At 35.8% G+C, this 23,464-nt stretch overlaps 4 protein-coding genes across 5 annotated transcripts; 1 reads left to right on the forward strand and 3 right to left on the reverse strand.

Moving 5' to 3' along the window:
- Positions 1–2,511: 2,511 nt before the first annotated feature.
- Positions 2,512–3,608, reverse strand: LOC122316327. The gene has a single exon (XM_043132856.1). It carries the CDS (start codon positions 3,361–3,363, stop codon positions 2,512–2,514), a length of 852 nt encoding a protein of 283 aa, XP_042988790.1. The 5' UTR covers positions 3,364–3,608.
- Positions 3,609–4,473: 865 nt separating this feature from the next.
- Positions 4,474–5,533, reverse strand: LOC122317524. Its single transcript, XM_043134651.1, has one exon. The coding sequence runs from the start codon at positions 5,476–5,478 to the stop codon at positions 4,627–4,629; it is 852 nt and encodes a 283-aa protein (XP_042990585.1). The 5' UTR covers positions 5,479–5,533; the 3' UTR covers positions 4,474–4,626.
- A 4,882-nt stretch (positions 5,534–10,415) lies between these two features.
- LOC122315076 (probable WRKY transcription factor 65) lies at positions 10,416–11,883 on the forward strand. The gene is made up of 3 exons (XM_043130801.1): positions 10,416–10,730; positions 10,885–11,022; positions 11,252–11,883. Exons 1-3 carry the CDS (start codon positions 10,618–10,620, stop codon positions 11,796–11,798), a joined length of 798 nt encoding a protein of 265 aa, XP_042986735.1. The 5' UTR covers positions 10,416–10,617; the 3' UTR covers positions 11,799–11,883.
- A 2,155-nt stretch (positions 11,884–14,038) lies between these two features.
- LOC122316670 (ATP-dependent Clp protease proteolytic subunit 5, chloroplastic) lies at positions 14,039–18,733 on the reverse strand. Of its 2 annotated transcripts, XM_043133376.1 has the most exons (9): positions 18,316–18,732; positions 17,341–17,457; positions 17,099–17,213; positions 16,792–16,884; positions 16,628–16,673; positions 16,445–16,517; positions 15,182–15,216; positions 14,998–15,086; positions 14,039–14,541 (listed from the first exon to the last, which is right to left on the reverse strand). In XM_043133376.1, the coding sequence occupies exons 1-9, from the start codon at positions 18,450–18,452 to the stop codon at positions 14,320–14,322; spliced, it is 927 nt and encodes a 308-aa protein (XP_042989310.1). In that variant the 5' UTR covers positions 18,453–18,732; the 3' UTR covers positions 14,039–14,319. The 2 variants fall into 2 exon arrangements, with proteins under 2 accessions (XP_042989310.1, XP_042989311.1); XM_043133377.1 differs by lacking the exon at positions 16,792–16,884 and having other exon boundaries at positions 18,316–18,733.
- Positions 18,734–23,464: the final 4,731 nt, after the last annotated feature.

Below are 23,464 nucleotides of genomic sequence, written 5' to 3' on the forward strand. Positions count from 1 at the left end.
CTCCGATTCAACCCCATCCTACCTCCAATCTCCGATCAAAACTAAATAAAAAATAAAAAATAATAACCAAACGGAGAAAATCAAAAGGGGAGGAGAAATGTTACCGTGCGGCGTGCGGCTTGCGTCCGGCCTCGTGCGTCGTGCGAGAGAGAGGGATGATGGAATACGTGCGGCGGCCGGACTGGTTGCCGGTGGGAGGAGGGAACACCGAATGGAACGCCGAAGGGGGTGAAGCCGTGAAGGGACTCGGGAGGGGAGGGGAGGGCCCGAGGGGAGGGGAGGGGAGGGGAATCAGGGGATCAGGGGGGGGTTGGGTTATGGGTTAGGGTATTTAGAGAAACGGCGCCGTTTTGTGGTGGACAAAACGGCGCCGTTTCAATTAGTGGGTTATATTATTAACCCACTAATTGAAACGGCGCCGTTTCTCTTATATAACTTATATATATATAATATATATAATATATTATATATTTATATTATATATATATAGATGCGGGGCGGGGGAAACACGGACCGGGGGGGTCCGTTTCCGTCCCCCGCCTCCGCTGGGGGTTGGGATACGGGCCGGGGCCCCCCGCCCCGGCCCTAACGGTGCGGGGCGCCCCGCCCGCCCTATGCGGGGGCGGGGCGAACGGGGCGGGGCAGCGGGTTCCGGGGCCCCGCTGCCCACCCCTAATCCGAATATAATAATTCTAATGGTTTCAAAACAGAATGGAAAAATATAGTTGCAAGCACAATTGTGCACTAATCTGTGCACCAATGTGATGTAATTGGTCAAAAAGTAGATTTTATTGAAAACAGTGTTAATTTAAATTTTAAGTATGAATAAATCAATATTGGTACACAGATTAGTGTGCAACTGTGCTTGTATGTAGCAAAACTCAAACAAAATTATGCGAATTTTGAAAAGGCAAAGCATGGCTCTTGGCCATTTGACATTGAGAACAAATAGAGCTTTATTTATTTGTAATGGGAAATGAAACTGCCTTATTAATAACAGGAAAGGAAGCATGGCCAAGGCGCCGATTCCACACATTAGTAGAGACTCGAACATTAGAAAGAGCTTGCGGCTGAAGACGAGCAAGCTACGCTGAGAAATTGTAAAGGCCGTTACTAAGTGGTCCCAGATGCAGGACGATCCCCAAGTAGTCCTTTACAAGAAAGAAAGAAGCATGAAACTCAAAGAAAACGTTATTATCAAGACAAAAAAGTTGAACTGAAAGAATTTTTTTTTTTAATATTAGGAACAAGTAGTATTTGGTTAAGAACAAAGGATTTGGATGGGGAAGATATAGTGGAAATGCCACTTTGGGCAAATTTCAAACCTCCACCATTTGCCACTTGAACATGATCTTGGCCATCACAGTCCTCATTCCGAAGACGGATGTTGTTCAAATCATTTGTTAGATGATGGGTGGCTCCTGTGTCGAGATGCCACTCATTATCAGCATGTTGATGTTTCACAACAGTGAGAGCTTGAGGTTGTCAATTTTGGGACTGATCCTGGTAAGAGAGATCAAAATGATGATAGCATTTAAGCGCGTTATGACCCAGTTTGAGGCATACCTGTCAAATAAGAGAGTTATATGCTCCCTGATCACGGTTGTTGGAATGGCCACCTCAACCTTTGCCATGATAGCTACTACCACCACCTCGACCTTTGCCAAGACAGCTTGACCACAGAAATATGGTAGGGCCTGAGCTTCCCAAACAGGATAATTAGAATGGTTTAGCTTGACACCGATGGCAAGAGGTAAATTTGAGAGAGAGGGAATAGTGGGAGGGGCAGCTGTGGTATGAAAGGTAGATGAGGAAGAGGAGGCCATCAGATTTTGAATATGGAAAAAGGAGGATCAGACGTTGGTCTTTTAATGGCTTACTGATAACATGTAGAAAGGTGCTCTGTTTTGGAATTTCTTGATTGATTTCATTTGTGAATTACAAAGGATTTAAATAGAGTTCAGAAGAACTCATTCTATTACAGAATAACAACTCTTTACTAAGCAGCCAATACATAGTATGATTTTAATTCAAAATAGATTACATGCCTAAATAATTGATTTTGCAAATAAGAGGTTTGTTTTAAACTTTTGAATTTACAGTTGAACTCTTCATGTTGACTTGTTCTTCTGCAAGCTATTGTCATTGTGGTTCTTTTAATAAAGAAAACTTTTAAAGCGAGTTTGTACGAGACTAGTGGCATGGATGAATTGTGGCATGTATAAACTTGAACGTATTCTGTAGGTTGAAATCAAATTCTTTCTTTTCCCCCATTTATTACTAAGATATACGATCTGTATGATGGGATGCCTTGTCCCCTCCCCGCCCCCCCTTCTCTGCAGGGATGCTTTGTCCCTCCCGCCCCCCCTCTCCCTAAAATTGAGTTGTAGAAAAAGTATACATATCATTACCTGTGTAGAGCATACAACACGTGAAATGAATACAAAATGAACGCAATATTAGATTTCTCTGATAGAGAATGATAAACTAGAGTAAAAAAAGAATTAAAATTCAGACTTTATCATCATCCCCATTAGAGTCAGGTGAGTTCCCTGTCACTCTTCTACATAATAAAAACAAGCCAATCCACATAAAACCCTTCACAACCTTGATAATCCCAATTGTCAGAGTCATGTAATATAGGCACCGAGAAACAAAGTCAGCCACTGCTCTACCCATCAACAGTTCTCCCTTAAACTGATCAACCTCAACCACAAGAGACTCAACCTCATCCCTCAGCTTCCACCACCATAGAGCGCCAAAGCTCCATGCCATGGCCACCCTTCCAAACCATCTTTCCTCCTTAGCAACCCCAAAAAAGGCGTCATCCATCACCGGCCTCACCACCACCCTAGACCAATGGAGCATCGTTTCATGCAACCCCAGGAAAAAAATGACTTTGCTCCGTAAGTTTCTCTCCATACCAATATTATTAATGGAACCATCAGTTCCTGCTGCTATGCTCCCTTCGATGCCCAAACCAACGCAGACTTCTAATGTACAGACGAAGATCCATGCAGTGTACAAACGGGGAAGTAAAAGAGGCCCCGAAGACTCGCTTTGAAAGGCAACCTTTCCTGTGAAGCCGTAGACAAAAGTGGCTATGCTTACAATGGAAACAATAAGGTAGAGTAGACTTGGGTTGGTATATAGGAAGAAAGATAAGAGAAAAGAAGAAAGGTGTGATGAAGGAGTAGAGTCAAGACTTAGGATATAGTGAGCACTAGAGAACCTGGAAAGGAGGAGAAATGAGAGTGGAAGCAAAAGGCCGAGGAGGATAATTGTAAGGATGTGGAAGGGTTCTCTTAGAGAGGCAAGATTCAAGAGCTGCATAGACTTCTGATGCCAATCCAGCCAAACCATATTTCCCCTAATTTAAGTGACAAATAATGAACTCAAAATGCCTATTTTCTTAGCAGAGAAAGGAACATGAACATCGAGGTATATATATTTGAGTAAAACAACTACGGTTTGCAGAAAAAGAATATAGGTGGTTACCACGTCCTTGGTTGACGCTAACGCTAAGATATGTGATTCTTGCTTGCCTTGATGTACCGATTTAAAGAATCTGACCAAAAAACTAAGAGACGTGCTTATATCTGTATGGAAGATTTGCAACCAAGCTGTGCGGTCGGTAACAGGGAGAGCCTAAACATAATTTAAATGACAGTTCTGACTCGTCTGAGAGGCATGCCTCTTCTCCCTTAGAGATGATTATGATTATGATATCAATTTAAAAGAGATCCCGAATCTGTAATATTGTTCACCATCCCGATTCACTTTAATCCAATGCAGGCATCATCATCTCGAGCTGTGCTCTACGATTAGAACATAATTGACGAAGCCATGACATCCTGAATTTGTTTTCTTCTTTTATTTTGAAGGTATTCGAAGCTTCTAAAACATGTTAATTACACACGAGTGAGTTAAAAATAATTAAATCCCAAAGGACCACAGATTCATCACAGAATGCCGAACAAGGCACTCAACCAGTGAAGAGGTTGATCTTCAAAATGTGATTTTGGAAGACAGGCATCAGGCTCATTGCTGGTCCTTTCAGAATAACTTTTAGTGCATGGTTGATGGCATGGATGAATGGTAGATATGTAAATGAATGTTGACCCATTGGACGAAGTCAGCTTCTTCTTCTTCTTTTTCCCCATTTATTCCTAATCTATACTATCTGCATTGGATGCTCTGTTTTTCCCTGTTTGGTGGATGGTGCTTGGGGATGAGGAGAGCAGGAACAATCGACAAATGTTAAAGCTGCAAATTAAACTCGACTGTTTGGCAGTTATAACTTATACCATTGACTATGGTTTTATCCAGGTTTTCTTCCCACAAAGAATAACTATTTTCCTTTATTTTTTTTTTCATCCTCTATTATGTTGTACCATTTTTTTCATGAGACAAGGTGTTCTCGTCTCGAGCCAGAGCGTTGTTCAAATGAATGTTGATGGGTATGTTACAAATGTCAACAAAGACTAGGATCCTCTATTTACTTCTGAGGTTGTTTATGGAGTCCAGTTTACTTTTTTCCAAAGTGAATACAACATTGGGTGTCTCTGATGAGAGAACAATAACAAGAATACTAAAAAGAATTCAAAATGACAGAAAGTGTCAAATTCAAACTTTGTCTTCATCCTCATTAGAGTCAGCTGAGTTCCCTGTCTCCCTTCTACGTATCAAAAGCATGCCAATCCACATAAAACCCTTCACAACCCTGATCATCCCAATTGTTACAGTCAGGTAATAGAGCCACCAAGCAACAAAGTCAGCCACCCCTCTACTCATCAACAGCTCCCTCTTAAACTCACCCACAACCACCATAGCCCCAACCTCATTCCTCAACTTCCACCACCATAAAGTACCAAAGCTCGCGGCCATGGCCACCCTTTCAGCCCACCTTTCCTCCCTGGCAACCCCGAAAATGGTATCATCCACCACCGGCCTCACTGCCGCCCGAGACCAATGAAGCATCGTTTCATGCAACCCCAGGAAAAAAACTGCTTTGCCAAATAAGCTTCTCTCCATGCTAATAATGGAGCCATCAATTCCTCCTGCTATGGTTCCTTCAATGCCCAAGCCAACGAAGACTTGTAATGTACATACAAAGATCCATGCTATATACAAATGGGGACGTAGAACAGGCCCTGGAGACTCACTTAAAAAGATAACCTTTCCTGTCAAGCCGTGGATCAGGGTGGCTATGCTTACAATGGAAACAAGAAGGTAGAGAACACTTGGGTTGGTATATAGGACAAAAGATAAGAGAAAAGAAGAAATCTGTGACGAAGGATTAGAGTACTCAAGGCTTAGAAGATAGCAGTGAGCACAAGTTAACCTGGATAGGAGGAGAAATGAGAGGGGAAGCAAAAGGCTGAGGAGGGTGATTGTAAGGATGTGGAAGGGTTCTCTTAGAGAGGCAAGATTCAGGAGCTGCTGCCCAGCCTTCTGGTGCCAATTCAGCCAAACCATGTTTCCCCTAAAACAACAAATGATTAACTCAAACTGCCTATTTGCTTAGCAGAAAAGAAACATGTAACATTAAGGTCTCTCTCTCTCTATATATATATAACAGAAATGATTTGTGCAGTCGGGAAATGCAGTCGGCGTGCAGTCGGCTGTAAAAAAAAATTAATACGGGATCTATATGAAAAAAAAAAAATTATTTTTATAACTTTTTATAATTCATGTAGGTCTCCCTGAATATAAAATAATTTTTTTATAATTTTTTTTTATTCATTCCGTACAGCCGACTGCACGGAATTCTTCTTTACTTTGATGTACTTATTTAAGCTCTCTGACCAAAAAATCAAAACTTAAAATTCCTAGCAATTAGCACTATTAAATGTCTACTTTAGAGTGCAAGTTTAACTTCCAAGCCGTAAATTAGGAGTTCTTATATCTTTTTTGCCAAATTAATATTTTAAATATTTGTAATTATAGATATGGAAGCCGACAACTCATATTTTGACATTGAATTTTCATCCACTTAGACTTCGCACACGTGTGAGTTAAACATAATTAAAATCCCACATTGAAAACATGATTTCATAGGAGTTAGTTAATTTAACATGAGACACGTACAATTTGGACCAAACATTGAAAATTTTCGCAAGAGTTAGTTAATATAACATGAGGCATTAATTAGGTCCGAACCCAAAATAATAAATACCATATTGAATGAAAATTCTCATAAGAGTTAGTTAACATAACATCACGCAATTAGGTCCAAACCCATTGACTTAAACGTTTTAGATTTTTTGCTTATCAATGTCCTCTATTATATATGTGCCATGCACTTTGTTTTTATAACTTTGAGAAATCATAGTTGTAATCTTAAATATTCAAGTCCTGTGTAATTATTCTGGAAAAAAATGAATAAATATCACATTAAAAAAATTTACTTTTTAATAGTTGATAGGGTGTAAGAATAAACCAATAAATCAGAAAATCGGCCCAGACCGGTTGGTTTGGTTCAGTTTTTGAACGGTTCGGTTTGAAATCAGTTCTTTCATTTTAAAAACTGGTCAAATCCAATCTGGAATTGGTTTTATATTTTCCAACACCAAATCGGACCGGTTCACATATTATATATATTTTTTTAATTTTTAATATTATATATAATATATTTTATATATAATATATAATTATGTATGAAATAATATATTATAATTTATAACATAACATTTTAATCTTAAACACGAATATTTATTTGATCATATGTTTTAAATATAAAATATATATACATTAAATACATTTTATTACCTAATAAATTCTCAATACATATCTTTTGAAAAATATATTAATAATACTAATATACTTAATATATTAAAACCGAAAAACCAAATCGAAACCGGTAAAACCAGACATACCGATTTAGGGGGTAACCGGTGAGTAATCGATTTTTAAAAATATAAAATCGATACATACCGGTTCGTTCTTAAATTTTATCCAAAATCGGATCAAATCGGATCGATTACACTCCTAATAATAGACCTTATTTTTTTTAAAAATCACAACACGAAACTTATAACTGAACGTAATATTACTCTAAAATAGTGAAAAGACTATAGTAAAAAGACCATAATTTTTTAATAATATGTAAGTTCGTAGAAGAAATAGTAGTCGGTGTCGGTACACGACTAAATATATCTAAAATTTATTTCACATGAAAATAATAAATAAACATAGTATCCACGGTGGAATAGTTTGACTAGTTGCAATTTGTCATAGTCAATGTCCTAGGGAGTTGTTGTATCGAGCACTTGCTTTCCATGAAGTTTGTGACATGTATGGATCAATGTGAAAGATGTCAGCTTCTTTTGTTAGGTGGGATAATTGCAGCACTTTTATTTTATTTTTATTTTTTTTAAGGATAATTGCAGCCTTGGGTCGTAATCATTGAACCCCATTTCGTTATAACTCTATGGGTCGGGGGTTCATGTATTTGATTTTTTTTTTTTTTAAATAATTTTTTGTTTCTTTTGTTTTTTATTGGGCAAGTTGTAGAATAAGACCTGCCCAAGATGCTCGACTCTTTAATGTCGTCATTCTTTTAGCTACCTGCCCTGCTGATGGTTTTAATTATTTTAACTCACAAAGCATTATAATATATATATATATATATATATAATTATATTTACAAGTGAAGGACACGCCTTCCACAATATTGATATGTCATGATTTAATTTTTAATAAAAAAATTAAAATTAAATCTTTTTATAAATCAAATCATAATACGTTAACAGTATAGATGACATGTCATTCACACCAACTCATTACTAGCATTGTTTTAATTTAAATAAAAATTAAAAAAACTTAAGTTTAAAAAGGATAAATAAATTAAATGAAAACTCTGTTAATTATTGAGTATTTAAATAGCAAGCCCTCTAGAAGCATGTCACTTTCTCCGTTAAATCCTAACATTTTCAACTGTGATAAGTGTTCTTCGGTCACTACTCTTATCAAAAGAAGTTCAAACTTCAAAGGTGGGAGGGAGGGAGCGTTTGTTTCCAACCACCCATTGTCAGCCTAAAATACATATGTCGGTGTTTCCGCGATTAGGCTCGACAAAACCTCTCCAAAAAATCGATCCCGCACACATCATCAAACTAAAGAAAGCTCTTGGAAATTTACCATAGGCCGATTAGAATTCTTTATAATTTTTTTTTCCAAATATTTCCAATAATTTTGAGAAAAATATAGATATAAAAATGAGATTCCACTATATTTAATGTTGATATTTACGTTGCCCACGAGTAACATTTAGGCTGTATTTAGATGCTAAGTTGATTATTTGTAAGTAGTACGATTTTGTAGATTCTATTGAGATGTATTTAAATATAAATAAGTTGAGATATACGTTTGAATGTACGAAATAAGTTGAGATAGATTTAACGTTTTTATAGAAAGTTAAAAAAATAGTAAATCCTATTGATTTAGTTTGAGATGAGGTGAAATCACTTTTAACAACCAAAGATAATGTTATTGAATCTACAAAACTTCTATCTTTCCAAATCATGGATAATGTTTAGGTCAAGAAATTATATCTAATTTTGGCGTAAACCCACTATGATACTAGAATAATATCTCAGATGATCTATAAATAACAATAAAATAGTTTATAAATAGTAATGAAATAGTAATTAATAGTTTATGAATAGTAATGAGTAGTTTATGAATAATAGTGGAGTAGTTTAAAAATATCTAAAAATAATTATGTTCCTAAATAGGATCAAGAAGGAATTCAATTGAAATGCCAATCAAACATTTTTTGTTAGTAGTACAGAAGAGCAAATAATTATGTAAACAAATCAGTTGTTCACACTTCACTCACGTTTGTTTATTTGTGTAGCTTAGCATTATTAGGAAATTAGATAAATGATATTTACAATCAGATATGCAAGTATTACGTATTCTTTTTGAAAAATATATATATATCACATAAAAATTTATTTTTTAATAGAAAAGTCCAATTTTTAACCAATAGAGTGCACTAACATGTAAACAGCTTATTCAAAACTTGGTTAGATCGATTGGGCCGTTGGCTGCTTCCATTTTAGCAAAAAAGCCCATGGTGTAATAACTGACAAACAGCCCAACTGTTTAATAGCCCATTATATCTTTGGCAATATTCTCCCTCACTGTCTGTCCGTGAGAGGGTTGCTTTCATCACCGCCAAGTGCACCCAAGCGAACTTGAGGACAATTGGATTTGTGTCCTGGCCAACGAATATTCAGAAAAGATTCCAACCAGCTTATCTCATCTGCACTACTATCGATCTTTTCACGTGGAGTTCACCACAACAATAAAAAGTAGCTTAAATGTGTCCCTTCGATATACTCACCCCACCAAATCCGGTAACTATGGTGCAATTGCAATTTATGCGAAATGTTACAGTTAGTGGTGTTGGTGGTCCGGTCCGTCGGTCCATTTCCCCGGACCGGTAGATATCGGTCTGTTCTGTCCGATTTAATTATTTTTTTTTCAAATAAATTAAAAGTTATGCTATATAAAATAATTTTAGTGTATTTTTTACGTACTCAATTAATATAATTAATCAAAATAATTATTTTATATTAAAAAAATGACGCAATTAATCACATTAATAGAGTATAAAAAAGAATATATAAAAGTGACTGTACATAAAATTTTTGATAAATTAATAAAAAAATTTATTTAAATTATTAAATTAAAATTAAGTAAATTATTAATATAAATTATGTAATTAACTCATTAAAAAAATATTTTATATGGTTAATAATAATAAATTATATAAAAATTACATTATTAACTTATATAATTACAATATAAAAATAATATATTAAATTATTAAAAATAGATATAAGAGTTCAGTTTGATCTGATCCAAAATTTATAAATTTTGAAACTAGACCTAATGATTTCAATCTACATTTTTTAGAATTGGGACATGATCAAATCCGATCAATTTTTTCTGTCTAGACTAACCGATACTCACCGCTAATTACAGTTAAAAAAATAAATTTATAAATTAATATAACTTATTTTACACTATACCATATCATTTAAAACTATCCCAATTTACATGTTTATGTTTGTAAAATCTCCACGTGGGTAAAATGGTTCTCTTACTGCTGTATTTTGGAAGCTACCACGCGTGTATGCATTATATTTGGTTGAGGCAGTTCTGTCTTGGCACCCTGGCCATGATTACAGCCAGGTGGCAACTGTAAATTGTGAATCGAAGTAGTGTAGGGCCCCACAACAGTGCCATGCAGACAAATAAATGGATATGGGACCAGCATGTTGTATCATGGAAATATCTCTTTGCATACACAAGTTGTACCAGACTAGTGGTGTACGGATGGTTTATTATATTTTTGGTGGGGTTGGGGTGGGGGGTTGATATATACACAGTGATTCCTAGCTTTTATTATATTAAATGAAGGAACAGAAGGAAAGCAACTTGGGCTTGACATTTCTTGCCTGTCCTCCTTACGCTTTCTCTCCTCCTTTCTAATCAATACAGCTCTGATCTTCATCTCTTTGGCTGCTTTGTTACTTCTGCAACTTGATCTGTAACAACTCCTTCTCTGTGTCCTATGATTATTGGCTTCATAAAAATAAGACGATGGAGAAAGGGAAGCAACATGCAGTCATGGATGGTTCTCTCTCACTAAACCCGGACAAGGAGATTCCAAAAGAACTCAAACCTGAAACTCAGGAGGCTGCATCCAAAAGAAGGTCAGTTGCAGTAACTTAAAGCGAAGATTGTGTTAGGTTACTCCGGTTTGGGAGATGTTTTTTTTCTATGGCTTGGTTTTTCAGGTGATTTGTTTTACACTTTATGCCTAATTTTATTTGGCATTTTCTAATATTTGTTTGTGTACTGTTGCAGAAAGGTTGTTCAGAAGAATGTTGTTACAGTGAAGATTGAAGCAAATGTTGGGAAACTAAAGAATGAAGGGCCGCCTTCTGATTTTTGGTCTTGGAGAAAATATGGGCAGAAACCTATTAAAGGATCTCCTTATCCAAGGTTTGCATTACTACTTTAGCCTGATGCACTCACTGCCACTTTCTTTTTTCTTTCAATTCAACAACTTCAGATCTCAAAGAGAGAAGATCATTAACATTCTTGGCTCATGTTACTTCTTTTCTTTTATGACCTTAAATTTTTACCAAAAATGACCCAGAAGACTTTTCTTCTTCATTTCTCCCCCAGCTAGCTTAATTCTCAAACCTTTTTACCTGCAACTTTTTTACAGGGGTTATTATAGGTGCAGCGCATCAAAGGGTTGTTCAGCCAAAAAACAAGTAGAGAGATGCAGATCGGATGCTTCAATGCTCATCATCACCTACACCTCTAGCCATAACCATCCAGGTCCAAATCTCTCTGACACCAACCTGATCCAACCACCAAAAGAACCCCAAAACATTCCCGCTGAAGATCTCCCAGTACCCCCAAAACAGGAACAGCAAGAGGAAGAAAAACTCACTATGACCACCAGAGAAAAGGATCCAGCTGAGAATCATTTCCAATACATACAATCCCCCATAAACAGTTCCCAGGATATTATCGCTAACCAAGGAGAGGATCCTTTCACAGTGCACCTAGAAAGATCCCATGAGACAATGGGTCTCCTCTTGGATGAAGAGCCCTTGTGTTATTCACAGCTCATGACTTTCTCCACAGCGATCTCAGAGGAAAATGATTTCTTTGATGAGCTTGAAGAACTCCCCACATATTCATCATTCATAAGTTTCATGAGGAGCAATTTCTCCGATGAAAGGATTCCTGCTGTCCCTTCTTGATCCAAGTGTTCTTAGTCTTTGCAGCCTTGGAATATGTAGTTATGTTGAATCGTTGATATATATGATATACCCACTGATAGTGAAATTCTCTCTCTCTCTCTCTCTCTCTCTCTCTCTCATGGAGTCACAAAGTGAGAGAAAGTTATATCCACTTAGCACGAGCAAAGTGGATAGGCGTTATCTTTTCACCCGGTACCACGTGAGCGTGAGATGAAATGATGCAACTGCTCTACAATTTCATATTAAAAAATTATTTTTTTAACTTTAATTCAAAATTATTGACCATACAACTGTTCAAAGTACACATAAAAATAATTTTTTTTTTATTGTAACTGGGTTATTAGTATATCATTTTCCGTGAGCTGAATTGATAGATGACACGAGGCTTGCGAGTGGGTGCTCATCTCACTTCACAAAGCCATCACCGATCCCTATGCTATGAGTCACGGGGATTGGCTAATCAACGCCCTCATCCAACAAATACAAGCCCTGCCCTACCCTCCCAAAGCCATGATTGGAGCTCCAATCTCTCCAAATATGTTTTGTCCAGTGCAAATTCTGACGTGCAAGATGTAAACACTATTGTTGCCTCTCCACCTTCTTCCTCACCATAGTTTCGTAGCGGGAAAAACTTTCCTCAAACAGGACTTACTACCATTTCCATTTCCCCATATTCTGCCACGTTTGATCTATCCGCTTGTTTGTCTTTGAGGAAAAAAAGGGTACCCTTTTCCCTAGTGTACCCTTTTTCCCTAGTTTTTCTTGGATTGGTCCATTTTTGAAGAGAGAATTTCATTATACTACTCGTAGTCGAAGATGTCAATTTCTGTTTCTAGGTGTTTTGGCAGTTTACAGATTATTCCCCTCCACATGGTGCCAAAATCACAGCTACCCCCTTTTATTTCTTTAAAGTGTATCGGCACAGAACACTTGACATAAGAATCCAAAAACGAGCTATTTTGTCAATATAAAAATATCTTTAGTTTGATTTCTTAGACACGTGCGTAAAACATTAGTAGGATGAGAAGTACTCTATTCTACCCCTACAACAATAAAAAATTTATATTTTGTACACCAATTATCAAAACTAACATATTACACTTTCAAACTGCTAAAAACTAATACTTTGCACTCTGATGTTTATGGCTAATGAGATTAAAGAGAAATAGATGACATTTTATGATCATGAAAGTTAAAAGTTTAATCAAATTAGTATCCAAATATTCTAGGGCTTTTGGATCAATAGTTAAGTTTTTAACAATTGGTATCAAAATAAGAATTATGTCACGAGTTCAAATCACATAAAAGACGACCTATAACTTAGATTAAAATATTTTGGTACTATATATGGGCATAGTGTTAAGTCATTAAATATTTATAGATGAATGAAACTACCAAAACAAAAATGACTACCATTGGGTCAGTGTCAATAAAGTGGGTCGCCATAGACATCAGATTCATAAGCGTAATAGAATATTATGATCTTAAAAATTAAAGGTTTAACCAAATTAATATCCAACAGTCCTAGGGCTTTGGATCAATGGTTAGGTCTTCAACATGACATTACACAATCTTGATCAATAGAATAATGTAATACGATCTTGACCATCAAATCTTAATAAAGGGTACAATGTGCCCATTTGTGTGTAATTTGAGGCTGTAATGAATCAGTTTTGATAATTTAGAGTGTAAAATGCATCTTTAACAATTTGAGGGTGCAGTGTTTCTTTTTCTCCGCATATAAAAGATACCAACCATTGCAGGCTGCAAATGGGCAAAGACTAGCGTTTAGGGAGACTGTCCCTCAGTTCAAAAAGAGAGGCAGGTTGAATGGCTAAGTTTGATACTTGGAAAAATAAGCGGGCACGACGGCCAGTTGCCAATGGAAAATTCTAAAAGAGAGGCAGGTTGAATGGCCAAGTTCGATACCTGGAAAAATAAGCGGGCACGACGGCCAGTTGCCAACGGAAAATTTATAGAGGGCACATTTCATATATATGCACCAGAAAGCTCAATTGAATACTTAAATTAACATGGAATGTCAAACCATGGCCAAAGATTATTCCTTCAAATCAAGAAATGAATCCGAAATATAATCATACACCACCAAAAATTTTATCTGACGAGATTGTAACCTGTAGAAAATGCGCGTGTGCTTGCAAGAGAGAGAGAGAGAGAGAGAGAGAGAGAGAGAGAGAGAGGATAATCATGTTTAGCTTCTAAGCTATATGAGAAGTATATGCACAGTGAAAAGATCCATTATAAAGAAGTAACAATAAATCACTATCACAGAGATTAGATTCTCAAAGGCAAACTGCATATCTAGAATTCGATCTATTTGTCAAAGTTTCAGTTCAGGGTGCAACCAACAGCAAAATTTCGGGGTTCTTAATTCTGTGCTACACCACAAATAATCAAGTATTGCGAACTTATAAGAACTCAGACACACTGAGATAATGTCTATTTCCCCATTTCACTCATCCATATGCCATGTCATCCACTGCACGGGTCAATCAAGAGGTCACACACCAGACTCGTCTTTAGTCTCTGCTGTAGTTGCCAGTGGCTGGAGAGCTTTGAGAGGATTCATGATGACACCATCTATAAGCCCATATTCCTTGGCTTCTTTTGCACTCATGAAGAAGTCACGGTCAGTATCCTGATTAATCTGCTCCAGACTTTGACCAGTGTGGTAGGAGAGGTACCCATTAAGATTAGCTTTATGATGTAGCATTTCGTTTGCCTGAGAACCATGTCTCTTATTAGGGTTTTGTTTATAAAAATGCACAAGGATAGGTAAACATGATAACTAAATAGACAGTCCTGGGCATTAATTTTGTGACACGGATCTCCATTCCTTCCAATTCTTTATCATTTGAGCTCTCGCAAGAACCAAAGAGACAATCCTGCCTAATTTGTTCTAAAACATCTAATTGAGTTGATAATTGAAAGTTCGAGGAAAGAAGAAATCTCTATGCCCACCAAATGGTGGATAAGGGTCAAACTATTGTTGGAAGTTTGACAGAATGCGTAAAGTCTCAATTACCTCAAATAATACAGACATTATAACACGCTAACACTCTGAGATGTTAGGCATAAAGATGCTACTGATTTTTTTTTTGTTTTTGCCCCCACACGCCGGGGGGGGTAGGAGGTCTAGCCATACTCCATAGACAGAAGGTTAAGAAAACAAGCACACCTGAATATCTATGTCGGTTTGCCCACCTTGAGCTCCACCAAGAGGCTGATGGATCATTATCCTTGAGTTTGGCAAACTGTACCTTTTTCCTTCAGAAATGAGGGAGAAAAGGGTCCAATGTTTAGAAAATCCAAGAAACATAACTTCCAAATACGCTAAAATACAAGTCAAAGGAATAATTTACCTCTAGTCCCAGCACTAAGCAAGAAAGCTCCCATACTGCATGTGGAAAAACAAAGAAACACTGATCACTAATGATAAACATTTTGGTTTGGCAGACAAGAAAAGTAAAATGTTTTCTCATTAAGAAGCGTATTTTTTTTTTTATCATTGAAGTTAAGGGCTTGTTTGGATGTTGACATGACATCTCATCTCATCTCAACATTCAAACATCATTTAAAACATAAAAACTAATACAACTTTTTCAAATCCCAAAACAAAAATTATATTATAACAATATTTTTATTCAACTTTTTCTCTCTTTTGCCAAAACCCCATAAAACATTTTAACTCAAACCATTTCACTACTATTCACAAATCATTTCACTATTATTCACAAATTTTTCATCTCATCTCAACATCCAAACGATGCCAAAATACATAAAGAGGAACACCTCCTTCTGGAACTTAAATGAAAAAGTGGGTGAGGGGAAAGGGGGTGAGGATCAGGGTAGAAACATGAAGTCATTTTAGCATAAACTAAAGGGGATCTATAACAGGAAATAACCAACAGCAAGCATAGAAAAGGGCCTTCATCACCCTCTCCAATGTCGTTCAATCCCATAGTCTTGCAACATACGCAAATGTATTACGAAGTACATATTTGGAGGATCTTCTTCTAGCATATCATAACAGAACCTTAATTCTTATTCCACAGCTATCAAGATTGGCAAATGGCATTTCAAACACCAGTGATTCTCTTTATCGATAATTATAAGAACTAATGCTAGACAACTCAATCTAACCATCAAATTAGAAAAGACCTATCACTGAGATTGCAGCAAGGACTTGTCATCAAATGAATACATGTTTTCATAAAAAGATGGGATCTTAACAAACACACTGCTCCATATCTCCAGTCTCTACAACAGAAAATCTTATATCATACATGCTGATTCACCTATATACGGCTTCCACAAAAGAAAAGCTTCATAATTGGAAAATGCCAAGTATTACCTCAAGTCCAAACCAGCAACAATATTAAAAAAAGAACAAGAAAACCGAGAAAAAAAAAAAGAAAGACAAGTGCCCAGAAGGAAAAGCACAGACTCTGTGTGTGTGTGTGTGTGTGTGTTAATCAGAAAAAGTTTCTTACTCATAAAAATGCCTTTATTCTATTTAAGTTCATCTGTGGAACTTCTATAGAAGTTACGCATGGCCAAGAAATTTGAGTGAGAGGAAGAGAGAGAGGGAGAGAGAGAGTGTGATGCAGTGCTGAATCTTGTACCTAGCTGCCAGTCCAACACAAACAGTGGAAACATCAGGACGGATATGCCTCATTGTGTCGAATATTGCCATACCTAAGTCAATTTAAAGCAAGTCAGACAATAAGGCAATGCCAACCCACAAGCTCAATTGAACAAACCAACAGTGCTGTGAAATATGCACAATTTTTTAAGACATATATTACCAGCGGTAACTGATCCTCCAGGAGAATTTACATACATGACAATATCCTGTTAATCACACCAGAAACTTTACTAACCCAATTAAACACTTCCACAATTATACTAGACTCATAGAAAATTGAGAGAGAGAGAGAGAGAGAGAGAGAGAGAGAGAGAGAGAGAGAGCCTTGTTAGGATCAACGGCATCAAGATACAGAAGTTGAGCAACTATTATGTTTGCCATGTCATCATCAACAGCTCCACCACAGCGAATTATTCTCTACCAGTTTAATTAAACAAAATATCAAAAGTTTATTTCATAAGTAATAAAATTTCATTAAAAAGTTCAAAATGTGTAGTCCAAGAACACATGTTGTATACAAGAGAGATACCTAAAAAGAGGAAGATGAATATCAAAAGTTGATAGAGAATAACAAGCACTTAAATACACAACCCAAAGTAACCAACACAAAAGCCCAAACCTACTCCCTTACATGCTGAAAAAGCTGGCTAATAACACTCTGGAATCGCTCCTGCACCATTGGGGGAGGCCCTTGGCCTTGCGCATATGCAGGGAAGTACGGAGATGATGGGACTTGCAAGTCATCCCTAAATATCATATTTGGAGATTTTCTATGAGTCAAAATAGAAAACGAAAGAACAACAACTTATTGGGGGAATTCCTAACATAGATACAAATTTTATAATCGTACATAAATCTGTAGACAAAAACGACCTTATGGACCAAATCCCCAGCTGAGAACTCCTTGGCGGCCAAGCCTCACCAGAATACACAGCCTTCACAGGAGAATTCTGTAGGCTCTTTTCATTACCAACTAACTTCCTTAATTTCCTGAAAACCATAGAAAAACAAAATAATATTTTTAACCACTAAAGAAATGAACCAATAGAAACAACAAACATAATCCTTTTATTTAGAGCTTTGTTCTGGCCACAAAGGAATAAGAAAACCAATCAATGAATATATTTTTCCTTTTTTGATTGGCACCAGGTGTCCGAGAACAAAGTCCCAACTAATCTCAGGGGTGTACAGGCCCTCGACAAGGGGTTTTCTGCAAGTGTACCTCGGATAATTCAAGGGAAATTGCCCCAGTCCGATAGCCCCTAGAAATTGTTTGCACTCATTACTTCTTTTTTTCTTTTTTTCCGAGTTTTTGTCAGAAGCCAATCAGAAATTATAGCCAACTGTGGCCCTTCTACTGTCCAAGCAATGAAAATCCTTATCCAATCCAATTAAAAAACTCTACCGCGTTAATACAATCGATTCAGCCGTCACCTCAGCTCTAAGTACAAGCAAGTAATTCAAGATCCTATCTAGGTCTTCTTCTTTGAGTGAAACTACTCGCAAGAAGCAAACAGAACCTAAGGCTTAAATAGACAGAAAAAAGATACAAAAATTAGATAAGAAACTAAAAAGGTAAAAAGCTCCCAATTTAATGCTGACTAATAATTTCCTCGAGGTTCACAGTTATATTTAAAAATCCTAAGAATGAGAATTTTTAGCAACAAATGAAAATAATTTCACGGAAAATAACAAAATTACCTTAAATTTCATTTAAAAGAAGAAGAACAAGAAGGAAAAAATTTTATCAGTAACTTTCTTTAATTTTATTTTCAAACATCATCTCATCAACCAAAAGAAAAGGAAAAAGGAAAAACCGCACGGAAAACAAGGGTGCAGAACGAGTACCTGGAACGAAAGGGGTCAGTGGGGAGAGAGATCTTCAGAAGGTCGGAGCGAGAGGCAGAGGTAGCATTAGGGAAGAAGATTTGGGAGTTGAATCTGAGAGAGGAGGCAGAGGCTGTTGAAACGCATGTGTGGGCCATTGTCTCTTACCTTAACTATTGGGCTATTACAAAATCCAAATAGAAGGAGAAAGGGGGGAGGTATTTTGAGAGCTTTTCTGGCAACTAGCGATCGATGTTTGCTTTCAGAGAAGCGTGGGCTAAGGCAATGTCGTCTGGAGGCAAATCGTTAGCAACTAGCAAGTCTTATCCGCCTAAAATGACAAAGCGTTCGGCGGCGAACTACACATGCTATATCCCTCGCTCAGTCACTCACTTGTACGCATAGTGTTTCGAGTTTGTAACTTGTAAAAGGAGGAGAGTGTTCAAGCCTCACGGGGAAACATCCTCAAATTATCTCTCTGCCCATTAATTTACTCTTTTGCCCTCTTTTTGATATATATTTATTTCAAGGAAAATATTATAATTATAAATAAATCAAATATGATATAGCATCAAAACTTGAGCATCAGCTTTTATATATAAAAAATTAGACTCATTATATGCAATAAGAGAAAGAATTTAATCAAGAGATATTATAAAAATAAATTTATAAATTAATGTTTAAAATTTTTATTTTTATAAAAATAATCGATCTTATAATAAATAATATATTACGCGCAACACTTTTTCATTTTTTTTGTATATCAATCTTGCAATCAATTAATTAATATAACAATTGATAGTGAGTGAGAAAATCAAAAACAAAAAACAAAAAAATTCTAGTTGTTATGTATGAACTTATTTGTATGGACATACATAGTCATTAATGAAGATCATTGAAGCTATCAATTAAGACTATTGAAGTCATCAATTAAGACCTATTTTTAGCTTACAATTAAGACCATTGAGTCATAGCTACTCTTTTGTACTCCTATATATATGGATATCATTCACTTGTATATAATCAAGTTTTGCATTAAAGAACAACTCTTTCTATTACAATATTCTCTCTATCTTATTATATTATTTCTCTTTTAGTTTTATAACACGTTATCAGCACGAAAATTCTGAAGATTTTGAAACTAGTAGTCTTCTACTCTAAAAAATGTCAAATCTTATAAAATTGGAATTCGTTACTCTTGACATTTCTGGAAAAAATTATTTATCTTGGATCCTTGATGCTGAGATCCATTTAGATGCGATGAACCTAGGTGATACAATTAATGAAGGAAATCAAGGGTCCCGACAGGACCGTGCTAAGGCAATGATTTTCTTTCGGCACCATCTTCATGAAGAATTAAAAACTGAGTATCTAACGGTGAAAGATCCACTTATTTTATGGAATGATTTAAGGGAGAGATATGAGTACCAGAAAACTGTAATCCTCCCAAAAGCTCGTCATGATTGGATGCACCTGAGGTTGCAAGATTTCAAGAGTGTTAGCGAGTATAACTCTGCACTCTTTAAAATTAGCTCACTATTGAAATTATGTGGTGAAAAGTCACTGATGATGACTTGTTAGAGAAGACATATACTACTTTTCATGCATCGAATGTGCTCCTGCAGCAGCAGTATCGAGAGTGAAAGTTCAAAAAATATTCTGAATTTATATCTTGTCTTCTATTAGCTGAGCAAAATAATGAACTTTTGTTAAGAAATCACTAGTCACGTTCTACTGGTTGTATATCATTCCCTGAAGTGAATGGTACTAGATTTACACTATTCCCAAAAGCGAATGGTGCATCTTTTCAAAGAAACTGATAGCGTGGACGTGGTAGGAAAAATTATAGAAATTGAGGTCCTAAAAGCGGTCACACAAAAAAGGATAATAATAGATATACACCGTACCACCAGAAGTGATTCAATTCAAATAAGCGTAAATGTCCTCAAAACAAATTTTTAAAGAAAGATGAAGATGGATGCCATAGATGTGGTATGACTGGACATTGGTCTCATACTTGTCGTACAGCTAAGCACTTAGTTGACTTATACCAAACTTCTAAAAAGGAAAAAACAAAAAAGTTTGAAACAAATTTTGCTGAACCATCAGATGCTTTAGTTTCTATAGATGGAGAAGATATTACAAGTCTTGATGTTTCTATTTTTTTGAAAATTCTAGTGGTAGAGTTGATCATTTGATTGGTGATCGAAGTGTTCCTTTTTAATTAATGTATTTTCTTTATCTTATTGTAATTTTTTTTTTTATATTTTGCAATGTTTTGTAGTAATAAAAGTTTTATATATTTTGTAGAATCATGAGTCTTACTGATGAACTTTTTATCTCTGAGATGAATAATAGAGATGTATGTCTGGCTAACAGTGCTACGACTCACACAATTCTTAAGGATAAAAAATATTTTCAAAATCTAACATTGAGTAAAATCTACGTTCATATCATATCTGGTTCATCGAATATAATTGAAGGCTCCGGAAGAGCTTATATTGTGTTGTCTAATGGCACTAAATTTTGTATTGATGATGCTCTATTTTCTTCACGATCCAGAAGAAATTTATTGAGTTTTAAAGATATACGTCGCAATGGTTGTCATATTGAAACCACCAACGAAGACAATAAAAGAGCATCTTCTCATTACTAAAAATAATTTCGAACCTGAAACTCGTATTAGAAAAATTGTCTGCTCTCTCATCTGGATTGTATTATACAGAAATGAGAACAATCGAATCACATGCGATAATGCACCAGAAGTGCATTGACCCCAAAGTATTTATGGCTTGGCATGATCGTCTTGGACATCCGAGACCAATAATGATGAGACGAATAATTGATAATTCGTATGGGCATCCCTTAAAAAATCAGAAGATTATTTTACCCAATGAATATCCATGCTCTGCATGTTCTCAAGGTAAATTGATTATCAAACCATCTATCTCAAAAGTTGTTTTTGAATCTCCATCATTTTTACAAAGAATTCATGAGGATATATGTGAACCTATTCAACCATCAAGTGGACCGTTCAGATACTTTATAGTTTTAATTGATGCATTAAGTCGATGGTCACATGTTTGTCTACTTTTTACTAGAAATATTACATTTGCTAAACTTCTTGCCCAAATAATTAAACTACAAACACAATTTCCTGACTATCCAATTAAAACTATTCAATTGGATAATGCAGGTGAATTTACATCTCAAGCTTTTGATAACTATTGCATATCAATAGGAATAGATATTGAACATCCAGTTGCCCACACACACACACTCAAAATGATTTAGCTGAATCATTAATTAAAAGGCTTCAGCTAATCGCTAAACATTTACTCATGAAATCAAAACTTCCTATTTCTGTCTGGGGGCATGCTATACTTCATGCAGCATTATTGATTCGAGTTAGGCTATCAGCATATCACAAATATTCACCATTACAGCTTGCATTTGATCAGCAACCAAATATTTCTCATCTTCGTATTTTTGGATGTACGGTATATGTTCTAATTGCACCTTTACAACGTACAAAGATGTGCCCTTAACGTAGACTTGGGATATATGTTGGGTTTGATTCTCCATCTATTATTAGATACCTTGAGCCTCTTACAGGGGATATGTTTAAGGCACGTTTTGAGGATTGTCATTTTGACGAATCTATTTTTTCAACATTGGGTAATGAGAAGTCTGTGCCTGAAGCACGACAGGAAATTACTTGAGAAAATAAAACTCTTTCCCAATTTGATCCTTGTACAAAAGAATGTAAACTAAAGGTTCAAAACATTATTCATTTGCAAAGTGTTACAAACCAATTACCGGATGTATTTACTGACACTAAAGATGTGATAAAATCATATATTCCTGCTGTTAATGTTCTAGCAAGGATTGCAGTCCCTGAAGGACAAGTTGCCAAAACAGCAATAAGTGAGTCTAAGATACGTCTGAAGCGTGGACGGCCTATTGGTGCTAAGAACAAAATTCTTTGGAAGAGAAAAATACAAAATGAATTTGGTACTCCTGAAGAGTCCATAACCACAACACAGGCCATAAGAGTAATTGACGCTCTTGAAGAGACTAAATCTCCTGGAAAAAAAAAAAAACCTCCTGAAGAGGTATTTAATGAAATGTCTTCTCTTGAAGAGGGACGGATACCTGAAAATAACGAGATCTTGATATATTTCATGAGTACTGGAGAAATTTTGAATAGAAATAAAACTATTGTCGACAACATATTTTCATATAAAATGGCCCTTGACATTACCAGAAGTAATGAAAAAATTGAGTTAAGAACTGTCGAAAAATGTCGACGTAGAAATGACTGGCTAAAATGAAAATCAGCTATTGAACCTAAATTAAACTCTCTAACAAAGTGAGAAGTCTTTGGACCAATTGTACAAACACCAAAGGGTGTAATGCCTATTAGATATAAATGAGTATTTATACGTAAGTGTAATGAGAGCAATAAAATTATACGATATAAAGCACGACTTGTTACACAAAGTTTTCTGCAAAAACCGGGGATTGATTATGAGGAAACATACTCTCATGTTATGGATGTAATCACATTCAGAGTTTTGATTAGTTTGGTAGTTACAAAAAAATTGGATATTCAGTTGATGGATGTGGTCACTGCATATTTATATGGATCATTAGATCATGACATATATATGAAAATCCCTGAAGCATATAAAATGCCTAAAGCTTTTAATCTGAATACATCCATAAATATGTATTCTATTAAGTTTCAAAGATCTTTATATGGGTTAAAACAATTCGGAAGCATGTGGTATAAACGCCTTAGCGAATATCTATTGAAAGAAGGATTTGAGAATAATCCAATAGGCCTATGTGTTTTTATTAAGAAATCAGATTTCGAATTTGTTATTATTGCGGTTTATGTTGATAATCTAAATATTGTTGGAACTCCTGAAGAGATCAGAAAAACCGCTACATATTTAAAGAATGAATTTGAAATGAAGGATCTTGGCAAAGCAAAATTTTGTCTCGGCCTGCAGCTCGAGCATTTGAAAAATGGAATTATCATTCATCAGTCAAATTATACAGAGAAAGTCTTGAAACACTTTTACATGGACAAAGCTCATCCCCTTAGTACTCCAATGGTTGTTCGGTCACTTGATGTGCAGAAGGATCCATTTCGTTCTTGTGA

The sequence above is a fragment of the Carya illinoinensis genome, chromosome 7 (genome assembly GCF_018687715.1).
Source record: "Carya illinoinensis cultivar Pawnee chromosome 7, C.illinoinensisPawnee_v1, whole genome shotgun sequence".
NCBI classification, from domain to species: Eukaryota; Viridiplantae; Streptophyta; class Magnoliopsida; order Fagales; family Juglandaceae; genus Carya; species Carya illinoinensis.

Bases quoted from the DNA above. Each gene is read 5' to 3' on its own strand.
- LOC122316327 (XM_043132856.1), bottom strand. From the start codon at position 3,363: ATGGTTTGGCTGGATTGGCATCAGAAGTCTATGCAGCTCTTGAATCTT.
- LOC122317524 (XM_043134651.1), bottom strand. From the start codon at position 5,478: ATGGTTTGGCTGAATTGGCACCAGAAGGCTGGGCAGCAGCTCCTGAAT.
- LOC122315076 (XM_043130801.1), top strand. From the start codon at position 10,618: ATGGAGAAAGGGAAGCAACATGCAGTCATGGATGGTTCTCTCTCACTA. The intron at 10,731-10,884 runs GTCAGTTGCAGT...GTACTGTTGCAG, and splicing joins GAGGCTGCATCCAAAAGAAG to AAAGGTTGTTCAGAAGAATG. The intron at 11,023-11,251 runs GTTTGCATTACT...ACTTTTTTACAG, and splicing joins AAAGGATCTCCTTATCCAAG to GGGTTATTATAGGTGCAGCG.
- LOC122316670 (XM_043133376.1), bottom strand. From the start codon at position 18,452: ATGGCCCACACATGCGTTTCAACAGCCTCTGCCTCCTCTCTCAGATTC. The intron at 17,458-18,315 runs GTACTCGTTCTG...TATGGTTTTCAG, and splicing joins ACTGACCCCTTTCGTTCCAG to GAAATTAAGGAAGTTAGTTG. The intron at 16,518-16,627 runs GTAATATATGTC...AAATTGACTTAG, and splicing joins TGGAGGATCAGTTACCGCTG to GTATGGCAATATTCGACACA.